The following is a 20,705-nucleotide window of genomic DNA, read 5'->3' on the forward strand; positions in this document are numbered from 1 at the left end:
TCAGATACTGTATACGCCATATATTTAGCGAGTCAAATTTTCACGAATTGGGACTTCCCGACGATTTCGTGAGTGGTTAAATTCGCAATCGTGGATTAATGTACCCCGAACGGAAAAATGTTTATGTGTGCGTCACATTCATATTGGGATCATAGTCATTATTTTCGCGTGTCTTTAATTTCGCGAAAAGCAACTGACTCTCGAAATTCACAAAAATAAAAATCGTGCGAAATATTCGGTGTATTCAGTAATAAGTGTTCAGGATGTTTCAGACATACCTGTACTCGTGTTACCCACGCCAAAAGCCTTCCTTGGGGAGTTAGTGGCCTCCTTAATCAAAATTGCCCACCACTCTCGGCCCTTTATAATCCCAATGTTTTGTTGTTTGTTTTTGTTTTTGTTTTTGTTTTTGTTTTTGTTTTTTTTTGGGGGGGGGGTAGATGTAGCTGTGTGGTTTATATATTTGACAGCTTTCCACAAACTTTGCAAGATTACTTCGCTTTATATGTAACTGCAGTAGAGAAAGTTGGAAATGCGTGTGACACCAATTCCCCCACCCCCTGCACCATTCCAAATCAAGAGAAGAATCAGTTTGTTTATTTGTTTTTTCAAACACACACAGAAGTGGTTGTAACCATATGCCCTTCAACATAAAGGCATGTGCTGATATGTAAGAAAGGGATGAACAAGTTCCTCCAAAATTTGATCCATTGCCCCCCCCCCCGGTCTCTCTCTCTCTCTTCATCCATATGTCTTTTTGTGTATCTTCCTTTCATACTCCTTTGCGTTCTCCTTGTCAGTCAATCCTGTCTCGCTTGAAATTCTTACTACCTTGGGCTATTACTTTCCCAAGGGATACAGTTTTTGCATAGGGTAGGATGGAGACATGGAGAGGATGGGGGGGGGGGTTGGGTTGAAGATCAGGGGAGCAGTAATTACACACTTGGCTGGCAGGGAAGAAGTATGACACATATCCTGATGGTGTGTGATTACGAGACAGAACGAAATAGAGATGGCAATGGGATTGTGGCCGGAAAGTGTGTGCATGGGGGGGGGGGGGATGAAATGAGCTACATGCAGTTTGCTTTGAGCGTTCCCCATGTGATCTGCTGACTGCCCAGAAATGTGGAAGTATTTATCTTGAGGTATATGACCTGATTTCTAAGCCTCCACACCCATGTTGGTCAGGCATTTTTTTTCACTTGACGAGGCCATCTGCAGGATGAATGTGCAAGAATGTGAACGCGATACTCTTTTTGATGCAGGTTGAAATCCTTGAACGGAATATGAAATTACCAGCTATATGAAAGGAAAAAAAATCCCAAAACAGAGAGAAAAAGAAGTGTCCACATGGGTCTGTAGTCAAGAAATCTCATTATATGTGTTACTTTTGCTTATACTCACATTGTACCTCTAACAGCCAGTGGAACTTTGAGTTGGCCCACTGGAAACTGGAGAGAGAACAACTACTCACTTCTTTGGGTGCATTGTGTGCATATGAATTTGACGATCTTAGCTGATGAACAAACCCTTTACACACACAAAGAGGGCTATCATTATCTAAAAAGTATACAGTATGCTGAGTCAACCAAAAATAGCCCACTCTTCATATTTTGCAGTCAGCAAGTGATGGGTACCCAAGGGTGATGACACAGTGTTTATGCCTCCACCCAAAGCACGCCTGAGCGACATTGTGTCTGTGGGTTGTCTGTCCGTCTGTCTTTATTGTTCTTTCTGTCAGTGTGCTCCAGATTTTGTCTGTGAGCATTTGATGTGCTTTTAAAGATAATGAATAAATCATTGCCCATTCAAATGATATTGATATTTGGGTGTTGATGATTTTTTTTTTCTTTCAAAGGCATAGTATTTCCAAGTAAGTGTATGGCGATGTTTCATTGGCAACGGCAAACATAGTGAGGCATTCTGTGAGAAATACTGACTTATTTTCTGAGATGAAAATCAAGTTAGGTTCAACTATTCTTCCACCTCATAATACCTGAAATGTTTTGGTATTAGATGTGTGCCTTTAAATGATTTTGCCCTGACACATGCAAAGAAATCTCCACTTACTTGTGCCACTTCCCCTTTACTTGCTGTCTGTGTCACAGATTGCCGAACTGCTCAACATGATCGCACAAGCTCCAAAGAAGAGAGTAATGACTAGAGCGAGCAAGGACAAAGACAAAGATGGTAAGTTTCGTCAGCCTTGCTATATTTTGCATATAGTGTTGTTACATGTTTGCAATATACATGTATTAGTTTCTTCATGAATTTGCGTAGAATCACAGAATTGCATGTTTCATTTTTTTTTTTTTTTTTTTGGTCAGGCACATTTGATGAATATGTTTTATTGATGCAGCTTGTCATTAGTAGATGTAAGCAAGGAGGTTCTGATTATTGTGGCTGTATTTCATATTTTGCCTATCTCAAGTGACCTTGATTTACGTGATGGAGTCATGATCATGACAACCGATTCACTCCAACAAACAGTCTCAAGTTTGCTGTGTGGTTTTGATATAAAATGAATGGAGCTGCCTCTTGCAAAGGGGATAGTTTCTACAATCTTTCTTGTGTTGTGTTTTTGCCGTGTGTAGGCCAGCTGAACGTGAGCAAGGCTCTGGTGAAGCCGACCGTGGCCAAGCTGAAGAAGAGTGGAGAGGCCTTCCTGCAGGATGGGATGTGCTGTGACATCACACCCAACCTCATGAAGTGTCGCGAGTGTCGCATCAAGCCCTCCGCCAAGCAGTCCAAGCTCAACATCTTCTGCCGCTTCTACGCTTTCCGACGGTGAGTGGGGCGGATGCAGTGTCAAACAGCTCTTCTGCCCATTGAGTTTGCTATTGTCCCGAGGGAAATGGGTAATAATGGTTGTCAGAACTGCCCCAATACGGTCCCTTGATTTAGATAACATATGCTACATACATCCATCAGAGATATTGAACGAGAAAAAAAAAAGTTGGATTGAACTGAGAAATTCTTGTGAAAGACATAATTTTAGGGGAATATATTGTCTGGAGGAAATTTCTTAATCTGACCCTCTCCCAACAGTAATCTACCTATTCTAGTGAAAAGTGAAGCAATATAAAAGAGCACTATACTTATTTTTCTTAATAGCAAAAGATATTTTCATCTAGATGGCAATACAGAGCTGTCAAGGCTCCCTTCAGTCTTTTGAGTATCTTTCCAAATTCCTGTAAAGAGAAATCAAATCCTCACTGATCTGAAAATGTGCCTTGCTAATTGATTTGTAAATGACACACCATACCAATTTTCAGTTTCCCCAGCATTTCTTCTTTAAAAAAACAAACAAAACAAAACAAAACAGATGGCATCCAGAAGATAGAGGATCTGCAATAAATGCCTTCTTCATCAGGCTGTTATGATAGACTCTTCACCGCAGTGATTTTATCTTTGATCTGCATTTCTAACATCAAACTTTCTCTGCATTTCTGGTCATTTTCTTTGCTGACAGGCTCAAGTACAGCAACAAGGGCAACCTGACGATAGCTGGCTTCTCGGAGCCAGAGCATTGCGACACAGAGGACCTGTGCCCTTGGCTGCCCTACCCGCCGGACCCCGACAGCAAGCTGGACCTGGAGACCTGCCTCTACATCATCGCGCGGGTTGGGCCCCAGTTCTGCCAGCTGGTGCGGCAGGAGCAGGAGGCCAAGACGTGGAGCAACAGTCCTGGCAAGATCGCCTGGAAGCGGGCGGTGACGGGCGTGCGGGAGATGTGCGACACGTGCGACACGACGCTCTTCAACATCCACTGGACGTGCTCCAAGTGCGGCTTCGTGGTTTGCCTCGACTGCTACTCCTCCAAGAACAGTGAGGAGAAGAGTGAGTGTCTCAGAGTTTGGTTGGTTTTTTAATGTTTTATTCTTCCATTCTGGAATTATTGCATTAGAAAGCATCGTATCAGTATTCACATCTGCCCATCAGCAACTTCTACAGGTGAAGAATTGTTCAGGAATTCCTTGTAAGAAATGTGGGTATCTCTCCGGACTCAATTTGCATATGCAGTAGCACCTAAGTGGAGTACGAAAGAGCACTGGGTAGTGAACTGCATGGTGCTGTCACCATTTACTGAGCCCTTTTATTTCACAGGGAGCAGGGTATATATTTTTTACATGATGTAATTCGAGTGATATGAAAGGACATTTAGAAGATTTGTCTGTATTTTGATTGAAGATGAACTAAGAGAATGAATAGAAGGGCCAAGATTGTTTCAAGGGAATTGGTCTAGAGGCTTATGTCAGTGTATTGATAACGTGTGGAGAAAAGTAAATAATTATATTTGCACTTTTGGACATCTGTGTATAAATGAATATATCTATAATTATCTGTGTGTGTATATCTCACTTTCATCAGATGGAGAGAGTAACTTGGAGGCAGGTGCCAAGTGGCTAAAGTGTATCAAGGATCAGATCCACCAGCCAGATGGCCTCATGCTCACTCAGATTATTCCAGGCAATGGTAAGTTGGGGTGTACAACTAATTAGGGTCTGGCTGGTTCACCAGCTAGTTGGCTGTGTGTAGGTGTAATTATTTTTAGTGTGCCATTGTTATGATATATTCTATAAACCGCAACCAAATTAAAGTTGCTAAATCAAGTCTCTGCCAACGTTGAAGGAACCTCTGGCCAAAATATGACAGATGTGTGTAGATTGGGTTGAAAAAAGTGTAATATTGCCCAATTGGGAAGCTTATTCTCCATTGTGATAGACTTGACTCTTGCAAAGTTGGTTGTGTGATACAACCATAGTGGATATGCTTTATGTAAGGAATTATGCAAGTGAACAGCAAGGCATGACAGGTGCATACTTCAAGAGTAATATGGCAAATAGTACTGATATTCGTTTGTAGAGTTTATTGGATGCACATTGTAACACACTCAACTCAATAGTGCCTGTTCAAGAGTCAAAAATATTCTGGTGCGAGGTGTGCACTTTTCATTCAATTTAAGCAGGAAGTTTTAGTCACCAGCCTGGCACTCAGATGCCAGTGAAGATGCAATATGCTTTTCATATTTCTCTATGAATAACGTTTTCCAAAATGTTTCCTTCCAGCTCTGTGGGATGTGGGTGCCCTGGTTCACCAGGTGTGTACCAAGTGGAAGATCCCGTCTGCCTGTCCATGTCTAGGAGAGCACCCCAACAGTGTGGAACACCCCATCGTCAATGGCACATCACCGGTGAGCCTTTCTCTCTCTCTCTGCCTTGTGCTTTGTTTCTTCAACTCTTTCTGTTTCCTGCCTCATTGTCTTGATAGTGTGTTTTGTTTTGTTTTTGTTTTTGTTTTTTTTTTTTTAAGGGGGTAGGGGTGCTGGCGTCTGTCTTTTTCAATCCCATGTTCTGTTTAGTGTAAAATTATAGTATATGAGGGATCAAACACAGTGGATATACATCAAGATGATGGTAAATGTGGGGAGCCATTGTTTTTCTGATGAATGCAAGTTTTTGGAGATGAGGATGATATTGACATTGTATGAGTGAGACACAAATTGGAAATGTTTGAAGCACTGGATTATGGTAAAATTTCAAGTACTTGCATGGTATGATATATGAAACAGATCTACAATCTTAGGGATATAAACCGCAAATTGGAACATTGTGCTTTCTCACTAATCGACACACAGACGAGTAGCAGCAGGATGTCTCCAGATGGAAAGAAGGAAGATATCCTATCATCAACTGCCCTCAGTGGTCACCTCGTCAATGCGCGGCTCAACCGGCCCAAGCTGACGTCGCTGCCCACGTCCACCTCTGCCCTGGACTTCCTGGCGGACGTCGCCACCGCCCAGGACGACAAGCGTGGCAGCATGGAGGGCAAGAAGAGCGACGCCACCTCCAAGTCAGACAAGGCCTGCTCGGTGGACGGCGACGTGACCAATGCCAAGGGTGAGCCATGCTCCACACTGCGGGACCTTCTGACTAAAACGGCGGGCAAGCTGGTCAAGCCCAGCAACATGGACGGCAGCTTGCTGAATGCCTTCCTGCCCAGTATGGGCTGCAACTCCAGGAGGACGTCGCGCACCATGACCAGCACCTTCGAGGACATCATCGCCACCGTGGTGGAGCAGAACATCGCAGCACCGGGCAAGGACCGGAGCGGGGTCAAGACGCCGCGGCTCTCGACGTCGTTGGAATGTGATAGCCCCAACTCGGTGAAGAAGGCGAGGGTTGCACCAAACCGAAACACTCTGGTGGAGTCCAGCGTTCTCTACCCAGACGTACCCCACTCCTGGCTGTGTGACGGCCGCCTACTCAGGCTCCACGACCCTTCCCATACAGGAAACTTCAGGATCTTTCAGGAGCACTGGAGTAAAGGAGAGGTGAGGATTGAATTGCTTGGCAACAAGAAAAAGATATGTGAATCACTGTCAATATTAGAACATTCTGTTCTCATTCACATGTGTCCCTTTTTTACTGTAAATTTTTAGAATCCAAAACACAATGTAAATATGTAACTTTTGGTTACAGAACCATCTCAATCGAGACCGTAAGTACCTGTACTAGTAATTACAGGGAAGCAAATGCAAAAGCATTTTTAAGCCATTGCAGGGAATCATGAGAATAAATTTGAGGAACAGAAACTCAGGATTGACACTAGTTACGAGAGGAATTACATTCAGTAGAAGTGGCAAGAGGCAAATGTGTTGGTCAAAATGCTAGAATGTATATAGAAAAACTTTGTCAGTTGCAACCATATCATTTATGTATGATGTTTCTCCCTTGCTTCATCCCTCCACCACAAAAGCCTGTCCTGGTCAGCAATGTCCACAAGCAGCTAGACAAGACCTTGTGGCACCCGACCAACTTCAACGCCCGCTTTGGCCACCTGGAGAATGACTTGGTGGACTGTCGGTCTGGGGATGTCATCACGGGAGCACCCATGAGGGACTTCTGGAACGGCTTTGAGAACATCTCGAGTAAGTAGTGAGAAGGCACCACCATCGAGAGTTGTCTGGACCACGCTCTCAGTTTTGAGGGAGTTAGAAGCAATGAGAATATGTTGTATCATTCACATCATTGCCTTTACTTATTGCAGTGTTGAAATAAGCTAGCAGTGGTGACTTGTGTAGGCATGAAAGGTGTAGGTCAGGATTTTTTAAAAAACCCAAACCTTGATGTGTACAGTAAGTTCGTAAATAAATCTGTGGGAGTGAAATGTTGTGAAGCGAGGAGATCATCACCCCATCTGATTTGCACGTATGGTTATCACCAATGCCGGTGCTTCATAAAAGCATAAAAAACCTAGCAATGGCACATCTGGATATTTTTTGCTGAGAAATATACTCACCATTATGAAACTAGCTACAAGAATGATAAATGATTGATTTACGATGAATAAAGATTTTTTGATTTCCGATATATCAAGTCCTTACCCTGGAGGAGCTGATGATCTTTAGCTTGATGTATCTAGTACTGATGCCCTGCCCCACCTGTCTGTCCCTCCACAGATCGCCTGGAGACCAAGCAGGGCTTACCCATCATCCTCAAGCTGAAGGACTGGCCTCCTGCCGAGGACTTCAGCGAACTGCTACCCCAGCACTTCCAGGACCTGATGAACAACCTGCCCCTCCCGGATTACACCAGGAGGGACGGCAAGCTCAACCTCTCCTCCAGGCTGCCAGACTTCTTTGTCAAGCCCGACCTCGGCCCCAAGATGTACAATGCCTACGGTAAGTTCCTTTTGCACACTCCCTCCCTCATCAAAACTTCGCTCTCCTCCACCATATTTGCGTGTTGTACCACCTCCAAGTTATCCCTCATTCATTACCCGCTACATCCCACTTTGGTGCTATTACTCATCGATATCTTTACCATCCCTTTATAACTTAAAACACTCATCTGTTTCACCACAGTCCTGATAACGACCATCCAAAAGGAAAAGGATGCATAGCGCAAATTGACTTGATGTCTTTGTGAAGAGCTTTCACTCCTTGGCGAGATTCTTTAAAGAAAATCAAAACTAGTGGCCTCAATAGACAAGAACTTTATACCCAGAGATGATCATTAAGGTTGGATCATTAAATTTGTCAGTATGTGACAAATATGAATTTAAAGCTTCTTAATCATTGCTTTGTGTGTGCAATTGTTTTCGCTGGTACTGACTTCCACCTTCATCCCCCTGAACCCTGCTTAGGCCTTGCCCGCTACCAGTCATGTGGCACCACCAACCTCCATCTGGACATCTCAGATGCGGTCAACGTCATGGTGTACGTCGGGATGCCCAAGAGTGAGGATAGCAACGAGACGTGTGACCAGTATGAGAGGGGTGAGTTAGGCACTCATTTTCAAGTCCAGGCACTTTTGCCAGGTTTCTGTGATCAGAAATGAACACAGATTAAACAGATTTGGCAGGGGTCGAGCATTAGAGGATTATGAAGTCATTCATTTCGCCATCGGGTTTCTCTCAGTGTAGTCAGTTTGTTGTTTTTATTTCATGTTTTTCTCCATATCTCGCAAATGGTTCAAGGTATCTTCATGGAACTTAGTATATATGCTTGTACTGATGGGCAGTGATTATCTAGGAAGGTTGGGGTCGTGGGTCAAAGGTCAGGGGGTCAAAGGTCAAGGTCAACTCCTCAAAATATCACTACTTTCCTTAGAATGCAATATGCCTGAAGGTTTTTTTTTTTTAAACTTGATGTATGGCATGCATTACCCAATATATATTTTTGGGGAAGTTTCTTGCCAAAAGGTCAAAGGTCAAAGGTCAAGTGAAAGTGCTAAATTGCACTTTTTCCTCCATATCTCGAAAGTAACTCCAGGTATCATCATGAAACTTACATATTTATGCATGTTCAACCTAACAGTGATTCTCTTTGGAACTGTGAGGTCAAAGGTCAAAGGCCAGGTTTAGATAATGCTATTTTCCCATTTGATACTGAAATTATACTTTTCCTCAATACCTTGAAAATTACTCAATGCATAAACTTTTTTTCTTTACTCATTTGTGCATGTACGCATTAGTCAACCAAATCTGAAAGCACAAAGCAGTAATATTTGCATATTGTTTGAAATGATGTCAATTTGCTGTTCTCTCTGACTAATCTTCTGCCAATTGTTTTTTTTTTCCCCAAGTTTTTGATATCAAAATTGTAGATAATCTCCCTCAGAAGGAAAGAGGTAAAAAAAGAATTAAGAAACTGAGTAGAAATATCATAACTTAATGAGAAAGAGATTTTTATTTATTCCCGGCTCCTGTGCAAAGATACATCACAATTTCATATTCTTCATTTTGGTAGACTTATGCCTTGTGTGGTGCTCTTGCCAGTAATTTGATAGATATGTCTAGACAACCCCATGTTGTGGAGTATGGTCACATTCCATATTTTGCATTAAGTTCATCTGTAATTATGGAAATGCATTCTGATACAACCTTACCATGACCTCTACTGAATAACAAAAAAAAAAAAAAAAATGCTGTACCTCCCACCACAGAAGCGCTAGAAGCTGTTGAGCACATGTGTCAAGACGAGCAGACCAAGAAGAGGGTGCAGGAGAAGGGAGAGAGACCAGGCGCCATCTGGCACCTCTTCCGGGCCGCTGACACCAACAAGATCAGGCAGTTCCTCATCAAGGTCAGTCTCCTCCCCTATGATGATGGTGTTGATTATGATGATGATAATGATGTTGATGATGATGGTGGTGATAATTGTCATTTCAGTTGTTTAATTTTTTTCCCCACTGTAACTTCTTTTCACTATGTAGCAGTGCTCTGACACAAAAGAACCCCTGATTTACCTACCACAATCATTACCCTTTTTTCAGAAACTGTTCCATCAGTAAAGCTGTGCTGTAACAATCTTAAAAATCACAAAGTGTGGGTGTGCCATGATCATAGGAAGTCTGTTATCAACAGCCGTGTGCCATATTTAGTACAATTGTCAACCAGACAGTACAGATGATGTAATCCCCAGTCATTATGATGGTATGTGTGAGTGGAAAACTGACTTACTCAGAACAGCATCACTTTTTAAAATTCATTTCAATGAATTAACGCACTCTTTGTTATACTATTTGTAGTGTTTACAGATTGCTTGTTACAGAGTCAAAGTGATTATATGATGTTGTAATTGCTTATATGATGTTGTTACTGCTCTGTGCTTCACAGTATGAGTAAGAATCTGAATTCAGGTATGTTTTAACACTGTCCCCCCCCCCCCCCCCCCCCCCCACCCCCAGCTGTCCAAGGAGCAGGGCGAGGAGGTGCCGGCAGACCATGACCCGATCCATGACCAGAGCTGGTATCTGGACAACGCCCTCCTGGATCGGTTGTACAAGGAATATGGGGTGCAGGGCTGGGCCATCGCCCAGTGCTGGGGGGATGCCATCTTCATCCCGGCGGGTGCTCCCCACCAGGTAGGGTCTGCAGTTCTCATCACACACGGTCCATTTTCCAGAGAAGATTTGTTGCATTGATGCTTCATTATGGTAGAAGTTTTATGGTGATGTGATTGTTGTACACCAGACCATGCTAATAGAATTAACAGCCGTGGCCATGGCATGGCTGAAATGAGACATTTGCAGTTGAAAGATTATCTGAGAGAATGCAGTTGAAAGATTGTCTGAGCTGTTTGTCCTCAATGATACATAAGGTCTGTACCTACAAAAAGCTGCAGGATATCATCCCCATGTGACTAAAGTTAAGTAACCCCCCCCCCCAAAAAAAAAAAAAAAAAAAAAAATGGAAAAAATGAAAATGCCAAATTTCTGGCTCCAAGCGAGGCAGATTTTGTTTTCACTGCTACTAAAGATACTGAAATTCATATTTGCGAAGTAAGTGTGTGCCTGCCACTGTTACAAGGTGATAACAAGGGAATGCCCGACATTTAGCTGTATAATGAGTGGAATTTGTCTCCAGGTCTGTGACACAGCATTGTTCTTCTTGAAATTCTGTTTCCAGGTGAGAAATGTGCACTCCTCCATCAAGGTAGCCGAGGACTTCGTCTCCCCGGAGCACATCAGTGAGTGCTTCTGGCTGACCCAAGAGTTCCGGCAGCTGAGCGCCACGCACTCCAACCACGAGGACAAGCTACAGGTCAAGAACATCATCTACCATGCCATCAAGGACACCATAGGTCTCCTCATGACCAAACCACCACCGGGAAGCAGTAGCAGTGCTCCCAGCGCCCCGCAGGCCAACCCCAATGCGCTGCTGGCAGCCAAAGATAGCCAGGGAGCAGGGAGCAAGGGGGGAGGGGGGCCGCCACAACAGCAGCCATCCTCCGTACAACCACCTCTCCCGTCGAAGCCCTCCCCAGCATCCACACCTCCTGTTGCGGGTAGCAACACGTGTAGCAGCTCGTGACAATTAGCCCAGGAGAAGCGGGCTATGCAGCTGGAGAGGATTGGGTGCCAGGTGAACTGAGGGAAGGATGGGTGGATGGCTAAATGGCACCCTCCTGGTCTGAAGGGGAATATCTCCAAGCACAGCAACGTCCATGTCACTCCGTGAATGTGGCCCCCTTCCAGGAGATGTGTGTGACTTGCGACACGACACATTCGTGATGCTTCTGGGAACACCTCCATCTTCCTCGAGGGCCGTCTCTTGGCTGGTGCTGGCAGTGCCCTGCACTCTCTTCCTTTGTGGGTGTATGTGGGTGTGTGTGTGCGTGTGTGTGTGCGTCTGTATCTAGGATGTCTGTGCCACACTCTGTAGAGAGTACCAAGCCAAGTAGAGACAGAGGAGTTATCCATGCATTGGGAGTGTCGGTCGGTCATCGTAGGGTTTCCTTTCTGATCAACTGCCTTCAGTAGATTCAGGTGATCTCCCGTACCGTTTCACAACTTGCAGTCTCAGGAAAGTTGGAGGTAGACCTGATGGTGTGAAATACCTCTTCCCCCTTGTCTCTCAAACACACAAAAAGACTGTGTTAGTAGGGAAATGTATGTGTGTAAACGTCACACTTTTCAACAGCCCACTGAAGTATTAGCTTCCTTTCTGCTGGAGCGTACAGTGGGAGTGGAAAACGGCAGGTTCCGGGAAGTGTTTTGGAAATGCCTGTCGGTCAAAGCCTGATATACCTGCCATTTCACACAAAGTTAACACATGTTACATGACTAGTTTCAAAGACATTTGTGAAAGCTGTTAAACCTGCCAGTAGCTCTAAGCCATTATTACAAGTGACAACTTTGTTTTACTTGTTGCATTGTAAGTGAGCCATTCATTGTCTATGTTTGTGGTCATTGCCCAGAATACATCCTTGTGCTCAAGTTAAGCCTGTTATCAACCATGCCATTTCTTCAGAAAAAAATGAGCTGCATCTACTGTAAATGTTGACTCACGTTGCGAGCATAGAAGGGAGAAATGGAAATGAATATGGTATAGCTCCCTCGAGTGGCTATCAAGATGAAAAGAACAGAGCAGAGCAATCAACTTGCTGGAAATGAAGTATTGACAAATCTATTGATTGTAAGATAAGAATCTATTTAAGAATTGCCAGAGGAAATTTATTTCAGCATTGGTTTACTTCATTGTTTGAAGCTGTGATAGAAACCAATGAATTATGTTCTGATTTAAGAGATGCTTTATACCATTTCAGAAACTACTCAGCTGAATTGATTTCAATGTAGAAGTGGCACACTTTGCTTTCATGCTGTGATAGAGACCAGTGGAGTTTTGTTCTGACTATCTGAGTAGTGTTATTCTATTTTCTCAAGACTTCTCCGTTGAGCTGACATCAACCAAGCTGATGACTTCGTTTTTTGAAGCTGAAATGAGGAAACAAATGAATTGCGTTTTGATTATTTAGTGATGTTTTATACATTTTTGCAGAAGTATTTCAGTTGAGCTGATTTTCTACTAAGAAAAAGGGAAAGGTGCGTCACAAAAATCATGGTGAGCAATTAGCATCTGTGAAGCATCTCAAGCAATGGTACTGTGTGCTTGTAAGGAATGATCCACAGTGGGTCTCACGAATGAATTGGAAAGGAATATGTGTGTAACATCTCAAGCAGTGGTACCATGTGCTTGTGAGGAATGATCCACAATGGGTCTTACAAATGAATTGGAAAGGAATTTATGTGTGTATGAAGCATGTACTTGTAGTGCAGAGCACAGCTGACGGGCATACTTGAAATACCTCACTCGTAAATTTTAGAGAGGTGCTTTAATACATTGCAAAACATGAAATTAAAACACACAAAACAAAACAATGACCTCATCTTGGGGACAGATTAAGATATAGTCTATTGTGCAGAAATAGAAATTTAATGTGAAATGTGCTGCTATGCATCAGCTTCTTTTTCACTAGTAAGATTGATTTTTTTTTTTCTTTTCAATTATTTGACAGTGAGGACAGGGAGAGATGATAATACATGAATGGTTTAGATATTGTGATGTAGCATTCAGGAAGATGGTATTAACCAACCTCTGTATTACAACTGGTTGTGTGTATATAGACAAGTGTGCGTGCATTTGTGTGTGTGTGTGTGAGCGAGTGTATGTATGACATGGAGAACTAGGCAGTGGCATGTGTAGCATTTTCTTTGTGGAGGTGTTCATGCCAAGGGTGATTAGAGGGAACACAGTTTCTAGAAGCGAAGTATTGACATAGTGTTGCAAGAATGGGCTGTGCGAGACAATGATACGCTGGGAATGAAAGCATTTGGAATGTGCTGGGGCTGAGCCAGTGGCTCTCGGCCCGGTCGTGGAATGATGGTGGAATTATTTCCTCGGTGCTTGCCCGCCCGCATGCTGTGCGCGAGTGCATTTATGATCACTTGAAGCGGTTGCTGTCAGCTGTTCTAGGTATATTTTGTCTTCGCTGCGATGCAACACTTCGTGTCCAAGGAAACATGACCACTTCTGCTTTGTTCGTAAGGAGTGTGATGGTTTTGAAGTGTTGTTGCATTGCTTCAGCCGCAGAGGTGTGTAAAGTAAGTCAGTTCAATATGCAAGGCTGGAATTTATTCCCATGCTAGGGGATGTGCACGGTGAAAAGGCTGTTATCGCGATTAATGTGTGTACGAGGGAGAAATGTAGTGAGACCCGAATCGTAACCAAACAGAAGAGATGAATTCCATCAAAGTGATGGATTTTAGCTTTGAAATTCTTTGAAACATTCCACTTTGTTTTGCATTGTTTGTTCTTGGTAAAATGGAGCATTTTTTTTAAACATTTGTTTTGTTTTTAGGTAGTGGTGGATGCCATAATCAAATGAAACGAGTGATTTCTTGTTAAGACTCTACTAGAGGAAAACCTTTATGACCAAAACTATTGTGCCTCATTAAGAAAAGGGAAAACACAACCTCCATCAGTAACATTTGTGGTGGAAAAGGAAAAGGTATTCATTGTTGCGATGTAAGATTTTGTTTCTGTCTATCTAAATTAGCAGCCCCTGCTGTATTAAATGAGGTCAAGTTAGAAATGGCTTTAGTCTGCAGTGCCATGAAATGAACTTCAAGATTACCTCTCCTTCCTTTCCTGTTTGATGCTAATTGGTCCTTGCAGGAGAATATCACAAAGCATGTAGCATCTTGGGTGCTGCTAAATGTAAAAGACTTCTAGAGGTTAACAACAATTCTACAGAAAAAAACAAATAGTCAACTTTCAGTGAAAAAAAACCCCTCAAATTTTGTAATGTGCCTTAACTAAGGCCACCAATTTGATGCTCATACTACTTACGATAGCTAACAGTCCGTTGTTGAGGCACTCAGTGTCTTGTGCAAGAGTGGTTTCTATTGGGTTTGTTATTCTGTTTTAAGTGTATTTGATTTTGCTTCTGTTTTTTTTAAATTGAGCAGATGGTATGAGTAATACATGTAAGTGAATTTAGTATCACAACTTCATGGGAAATGTGCTTTTAAAGTAATTTCTTCCTCCCTTTTGCTTATACTTTATGGTGTACATTCTTTCTTTTTTAATAGTTTTGTTGGTTTTTTGGGGGGACAGCAAACATGAAACATGGATAGGAGTAACCTTTGTTTACTGAGTGAGGAGACAAATTTCATTTGTACCGGATTGCTATCAAAAATGCATTTCCCACCCCCTCCTATTTTGTTCTTTTCCTTTTTTTTTAAAGATGAACTTGAGTGTTGTGTGACAAGACCTACACAAGTCTTATGTGGTAAATGTAAATACAGGTGAGGAAATTCTGTGTGAGCCACATATATCTCATTTTAGTCATTACGTCATGTGACTTATGTTTCCAGCCTAGGAACAGACGAGTGATTTCTTTTTATATTTGTTTTCTTCAAAAAAAAAAGGATGAGAAAAACAAAAACAAAAATGCACCTTGATTGTGATTCTTTGTGTTTATATAGAAAGAAAAAATGTTTGTGTTTACATGACATGAAGAAGAAGAAAAAAAAAATTAATAATGGACCTGCAGAAGAAATGAGGAGTTCAATTGTTCCACGGTGAATGATAAGTCTCCGTGGAGTTGTACATAATGTAGGACCATAGTGATATTTTTGTAAGGAGTATACCTGATTCAGTTTCTCGTCTGTATATGTGTTTTGATTCGGTGACTGAAAGAACAATGTTCGACAACTGGAAAACATAGATAACCACTGTGTTGAATGTTTTGCTGGAGCAGAAACTCAGATATTATATAGGATACTATTGTGTGTCTCTGTACATTATTGTGAATATGACATTCTTATTTTATGAAATCAGTTGACTTGTGCATGGCTTTGCTTGCTAAAAAAGAAAAAAAATGGAAGAAAAATCTTGTTATACAGTTGACTAAAACAAATAACAAAAAAACTCAAATTGAAAATGAAAACTTGCTATTTGTCATTTTTCTGTTGTTGAGTAGTTAGAGGTGAACATGTGAATGGATTTTTTTTTTTTTTTTTTTTGTATGGCGGAGACTACTACAGAAGTGAAAATTTTTGCATGAGTAAATTTTGTGCTTGATGGGGTAACAGGAATTTTGCTTGTTTTGAATTCCGCAGAATCAAAATACAAAATATGTAATTACAATGTACATATGACAAGCAAAGAAACTTGCGTGCTTTAATTTTCGCACTAGTTTCATGTCACCAAAATGCTACGAACACTTCCACTCCACTAAAATTTCCACATTAACAGTATGTTACACAGCACAGTGACAGATTGAAGAGAAAGATTTTATGTGAATACAGGGACATTATGCATGAGTGCATTCCCGTGTGTGTGTGTGTGTGTGTGTGTGTGTGTGTGCGTGTGTGTGTGCGTGTGTGTGTGTGCGTGTGTGCGTGTGTGCGTGTGTGCGTGTGTGCGTGTGTGTGTGTGTGTGTGAGTGAGTGTGTGTGTGTGTGTGTGTGTGTGAAAGAGAGAGAAAGAAGGGGGAAAGGAGGAAGAGGGAGAGAACATGTGTTTGCTGGAAAGAGAGAGTTTAGATGTAGTTTTTTTTTTTTTTAAGGGTGAAAACAACTCCCGAATGCAACATTTTACAAATGCAGTCAACCTTGCATTTTTTAAGTCAACCTCACATAAGTCAATTAATTGCCTAGGTCTTTTCAAGTCCTCTTCTCTTTATATTCTATTGATTTTAAGCCCTCATAAGTGAAATTTTCTCTAAGTCAAAGCCATTTATTCAGTCCAAATAGATTGGACTTGTGCAAGGTTGACTGTAATGCACATATAAGAGTGCGTTTAATAGTGGAGATGAAGCATTTTCAAGGGTATTTACCAATGGTGCAACATGCATGACATTGGAAATACTTGGAGTGAGCTGCATCTCCAACTATTGTCACAAACTTAAACCTGTCCATTGTTTTATAGAATGGCTCTATGAACTACTTTACATGTTCCTTTATGGGTAAATATCAATACCAGTCAGCTACATGTAAAACTTGCTCTAAAGCCAAGATGTCCAGACATAATGTTCCAAAACGCATACATAACACACTGAACGCAGACTTAGAAGTTGTGTACAATGATTGCGCACGAGCTTGCAACAGATATCGTGTTGTATATTATGACATCAGTGAGCGTGCAGTTACACTTTTTTTGCTGCTCATTGCTTCAAATGAATAAAAATAAGAGTGCACAAGTGACTCATTTCAGCACTTCCGATTGGCTTCATTCTTTAACCCATTTTATCAAGAATATTGGTAAAATGTATTGCATTTCCTTATTCACAGAAGGCATACTTTTTCCCCCTCAAGTTTGAAGCCAAGCTTGTCAGTCTTCATAGACCTCACATTGCAAATATCAATTCCTTTTCCCCAAAAGTATTAACCCATTGAGGACGAGTCCTGAGTATACTTGGGGGAAGTGTCTATGGGAAATGCGTATTGAAGCAAAATCAGCCCATCCCTAACGCGTTATGAATGTTATGTTCAATGAATGCTCCTGGTTCTATAACATCTCCTTACTGCTGTGGATGTTCAGTGACACTCGCACACAAAAGCACACACGCGAAAAACACAGAGAAGGATCAAGTTATAGAGAAATAAACAAAAAATCAAACCAAAAGCAAGATTGGCTACCTGAAGGCCAACAAAATAAGAATATTGGGGAGACCCCTACAGATTGATATGAAACAGAAAAGTGCACTCACACACACACACTAAAGGGAAAACATAGGCTTCCATGTAATATATCGTCGTGCGTCATGGCAGATAGCTGTAAACGCCCTTCCCAGCACATGGCAGAATGTTGTTAACCTTATGCGCACTCCCATACCCTAACGATAATCTGCTATATACAGGGAAGTACTGTAATGACAATCTGCCATGTGCAGGGGAGAGCGTTAATGACAATCTGCCATGCGCAATGTGTCCTTTCATTGAAAAAAAAAAAAATTGCATGTTTTCTTTATATTCTTTATATCTTTATATTCTTCAAACTGTACAATTGTATTATGACATTACAAACTGTAGTACAAGTGCACATGTTTTCTCTTCATCCAGCAATGGCTGCTCCAAAACTTTAAAAATTCATAACTTTTGAATGGATTGTCCAATTTTCATCAAACTTTCGCTGATGTGTTCTGCTAATATTGCTGCGTTGACTTGGTCCACATGTATGTTTGGATGTCATTCCCCTTTAAAATCTAATTTTTCATTGTGATATGTGCTGCACTGTGTACATCATGGTTCCATAGACCTCAAGTTTGCACTTCACCTGCAGAGTCTACAGATGTTTACATTATCCTCCAAATACAGTTGTGGTACAGTACATAATATGTACAGGCGAACCTTTTATAGCAAGACAGTTGGGAATGCAAGATTTTTCTCGTGAAAACTGACAAAGGAAATGGGCAACCATCCATCAACTGGTAAGCAGAAAAATAAAAATAAAGAAGTAAGATGTTCAAATAGTTACGTGGCACATTTATTTATTCATACAAACAACATCAAAATGGACATGATATAAATACAGTCAAAAACAAGAAAGAAAAGTTGATACATGTATCTACAATATACACATCTTTTGTTTTGTTGTATGTTACAATACCTTGCTATCTGAAGTTCAATGTACATGTATGTGTCCTGCTCTTCATGCAAGGAAATAGATTTTGTGTGAGCTTATGGTGGAATTTGCACCTCAGAATGGGTTACTAGATCAATGGTGCATCACAAGTACTGCATTTATTATCATTATTTAAAAACAACAGATTTGGGAGACGAATTGTGAGGTGAAAGGATGACGGCCTTTATCGATTAGAAAATGGCCATATCAATCAAAGCATGTTATTTGGCTTGCTGAAATTTCCTTTGTGTGTCTGTGTGTGTAGATTAGAATTTACTCAGTTAGGGCCATAAGACAAAGAAAACCAGAGCACAGAGGATATTTAAGTCTTTTCTTTTCTTTTTTTTTTTATAACTACAGTATATGATGCATTGTTTTGTCACACAGTGATTGTAAATCTTAATATGGGTCCATTGCATGTGAGATTATGAATCTGGCGAAATCTAACTCAGAACTCAGAACTACAAAACTGCTGTGCCTAAGTGGCTGCTGACATACATGTAGTAACTGTGATCGTGGTTGGTCACAGTTGTTCAGAGTGCTACATGAAGCGGGGCCCAGGTGTCTGTTGATTGCAGTCTATTTCCCATCATTTAAAACATAGGGATGCTATCGTGTCATTGAAATCTGCATCTAAGGTGAACAACAAATAATAACGCCTCTATTAAATACTAAAAAATACAATAAGTTCCATCGAAAGCACAATTTCAAACTCCACATAGATTTCAGCTGAATACAATACAATAATCCATTATGGTTATATGCAAACTGTTTTTGTTTTTGTTTTGTTCTTTTGTCACCATCATTCCCCTCCTGACTAAACACTGCATTAATTCCACATGGTATGTAGAGAGACTCTCTGAACATTCATTTCCCTGGTTTGTGACCTATGAGCACTTTAAACCACAAGGACTCTGCACTGAGTCTGCATGCATACATATGATATCACCCTCAACCCCAAATTATTAAGCCTCATTTGCAAGACTTTACTACTACATGTATATTGTATGGAAATTTCAGGACATCTGATAATGGCAATGTGCATCAGAATGCAATTGGCATTTGGCAAATTTTGCATCAGAAGGCCTCCTACTTTGGCAAATATGAAACAGGAAAAACAATAAGTGTAAGAGAACACAGAACAGAACAAAGGAAAATGTCATTTGAGCTGAAGGAGTTTCAGGATGCCTCCAATGTAAATTGTCAAGATTGTTCATGTCGGTTTAAAATTTCCATCAAGTGGCTGTTGTACAATAGTTACATTCAGACAGTGATCCTTAACTTCGAGGATAAGCTAACTACGAGGACAAGCTTGTATTTAAGTATAGGGCGCCAAGTGTCGCATGGTCTCATTTCACAACTAAATTTTTTTTTTCTGTTGACAAGTGACATCAATTTTGTCAACGAAATGACAATTTCACAACAAAATTGCTATTTTGTCGACGAAATTGTATTTCACTTACAAAATTATCATTTGTCAACAACAACAAAAAACGTTGTCAAGAAATTGTCATTTTGTGATGAAAAAGCTGACCATGCTACACTTGGCACCTCATACTTACCTACAAGCTTGGCCTCCAAGTAAGCTTATTCTCAAAATTAAGGATATCCAACTGAACATAACTATAGTTTACTACAGTTGTAGATGATCAACTGTGACCCCATGAATCCATTCCCTATTGAGAGTACATACATGAGATTGAGTCAGGAACCTCTGTTGAGGTGCTGTGAATTAATTTTCCAGGCATCAAACTTTGAAAGCCCAGTCATGGGTCAGAATACATTCATGAGGCAAAACTCAAATAAAAGCACAAAATGCAGTGTTCTTACTTGAGGGCCACTACATTTAGCTCAGCTTTCAAGAAACAAACAAAACAAAAACAAAACTAATTTCTCCATAATTTGACAAACATGGTAAGATAATTGCAGATCCATATGCTGATAATTACGTGGGCATTAGTGAGCAAAGGATATGCCAAATGAGGCATTAGTGATTCATGTAGACCTTCACAAGCAAGAAAGTGCTAGGTCATGTGGTGCAAAACCTTGATTAGTCTATTCCTAAGTCTTGCATCGAGTTCTTGTAGCAGAGCAAAGCAGTGACAGAGACAGTACATACATTCACTGTTTTTTTTTTTCCTTCTGAAGGCCAGGCATGTACTTTCTTTTTATAATTTTCCCAAGTTTCCCAAATTTCTCCCAAAACAGCTGCACAGCAAGTTCCCAACTGTTGCGCAAGCACATATATAGCGGAGGAAACTGTACAGTGCGATAAAATGCAGTCTCTT

The 20,705-nt window shown here is 41.1% G+C and overlaps 1 protein-coding gene across 3 annotated transcripts in view; it reads left to right on the top strand.

The window, feature by feature from the left end:
* LOC139731554 (probable JmjC domain-containing histone demethylation protein 2C) overlaps nucleotides 1–15,704 on the top strand; it is a 177,068-nt gene extending 161,364 nt beyond the window's left edge. For all 3 annotated transcript variants that reach the window (XM_071642438.1, XM_071642440.1, XM_071642439.1), the window contains 12 exons: nucleotides 2,109–2,190; nucleotides 2,595–2,787; nucleotides 3,473–3,840; nucleotides 4,372–4,476; nucleotides 5,070–5,194; nucleotides 5,639–6,334; nucleotides 6,760–6,931; nucleotides 7,463–7,684; nucleotides 8,149–8,280; nucleotides 9,450–9,589; nucleotides 10,194–10,370; nucleotides 10,915–15,704. In XM_071642438.1, the coding sequence (XP_071498539.1) occupies nucleotides 2,109–2,190; nucleotides 2,595–2,787; nucleotides 3,473–3,840; nucleotides 4,372–4,476; nucleotides 5,070–5,194; nucleotides 5,639–6,334; nucleotides 6,760–6,931; nucleotides 7,463–7,684; nucleotides 8,149–8,280; nucleotides 9,450–9,589; nucleotides 10,194–10,370; nucleotides 10,915–11,319 (2,817 nt within the window). In that variant the 3' untranslated portion in view covers nucleotides 11,320–15,704. The remainder of the gene's footprint in view (nucleotides 1–2,108; nucleotides 2,191–2,594; nucleotides 2,788–3,472; nucleotides 3,841–4,371; nucleotides 4,477–5,069; nucleotides 5,195–5,638; nucleotides 6,335–6,759; nucleotides 6,932–7,462; nucleotides 7,685–8,148; nucleotides 8,281–9,449; nucleotides 9,590–10,193; nucleotides 10,371–10,914) is intronic.
* Nucleotides 15,705–20,705: the final 5,001 nt, after the last annotated feature.

This window comes from Diadema antillarum, unplaced genomic scaffold, assembly GCF_040938485.1.
Source record: "Diadema antillarum isolate AM-2024a unplaced genomic scaffold, OU_Dant_1.0 seq00000378_RagTag, whole genome shotgun sequence".
In the NCBI taxonomy this organism is placed as follows: domain Eukaryota; kingdom Metazoa; phylum Echinodermata; class Echinoidea; order Diadematoida; family Diadematidae; genus Diadema; species Diadema antillarum.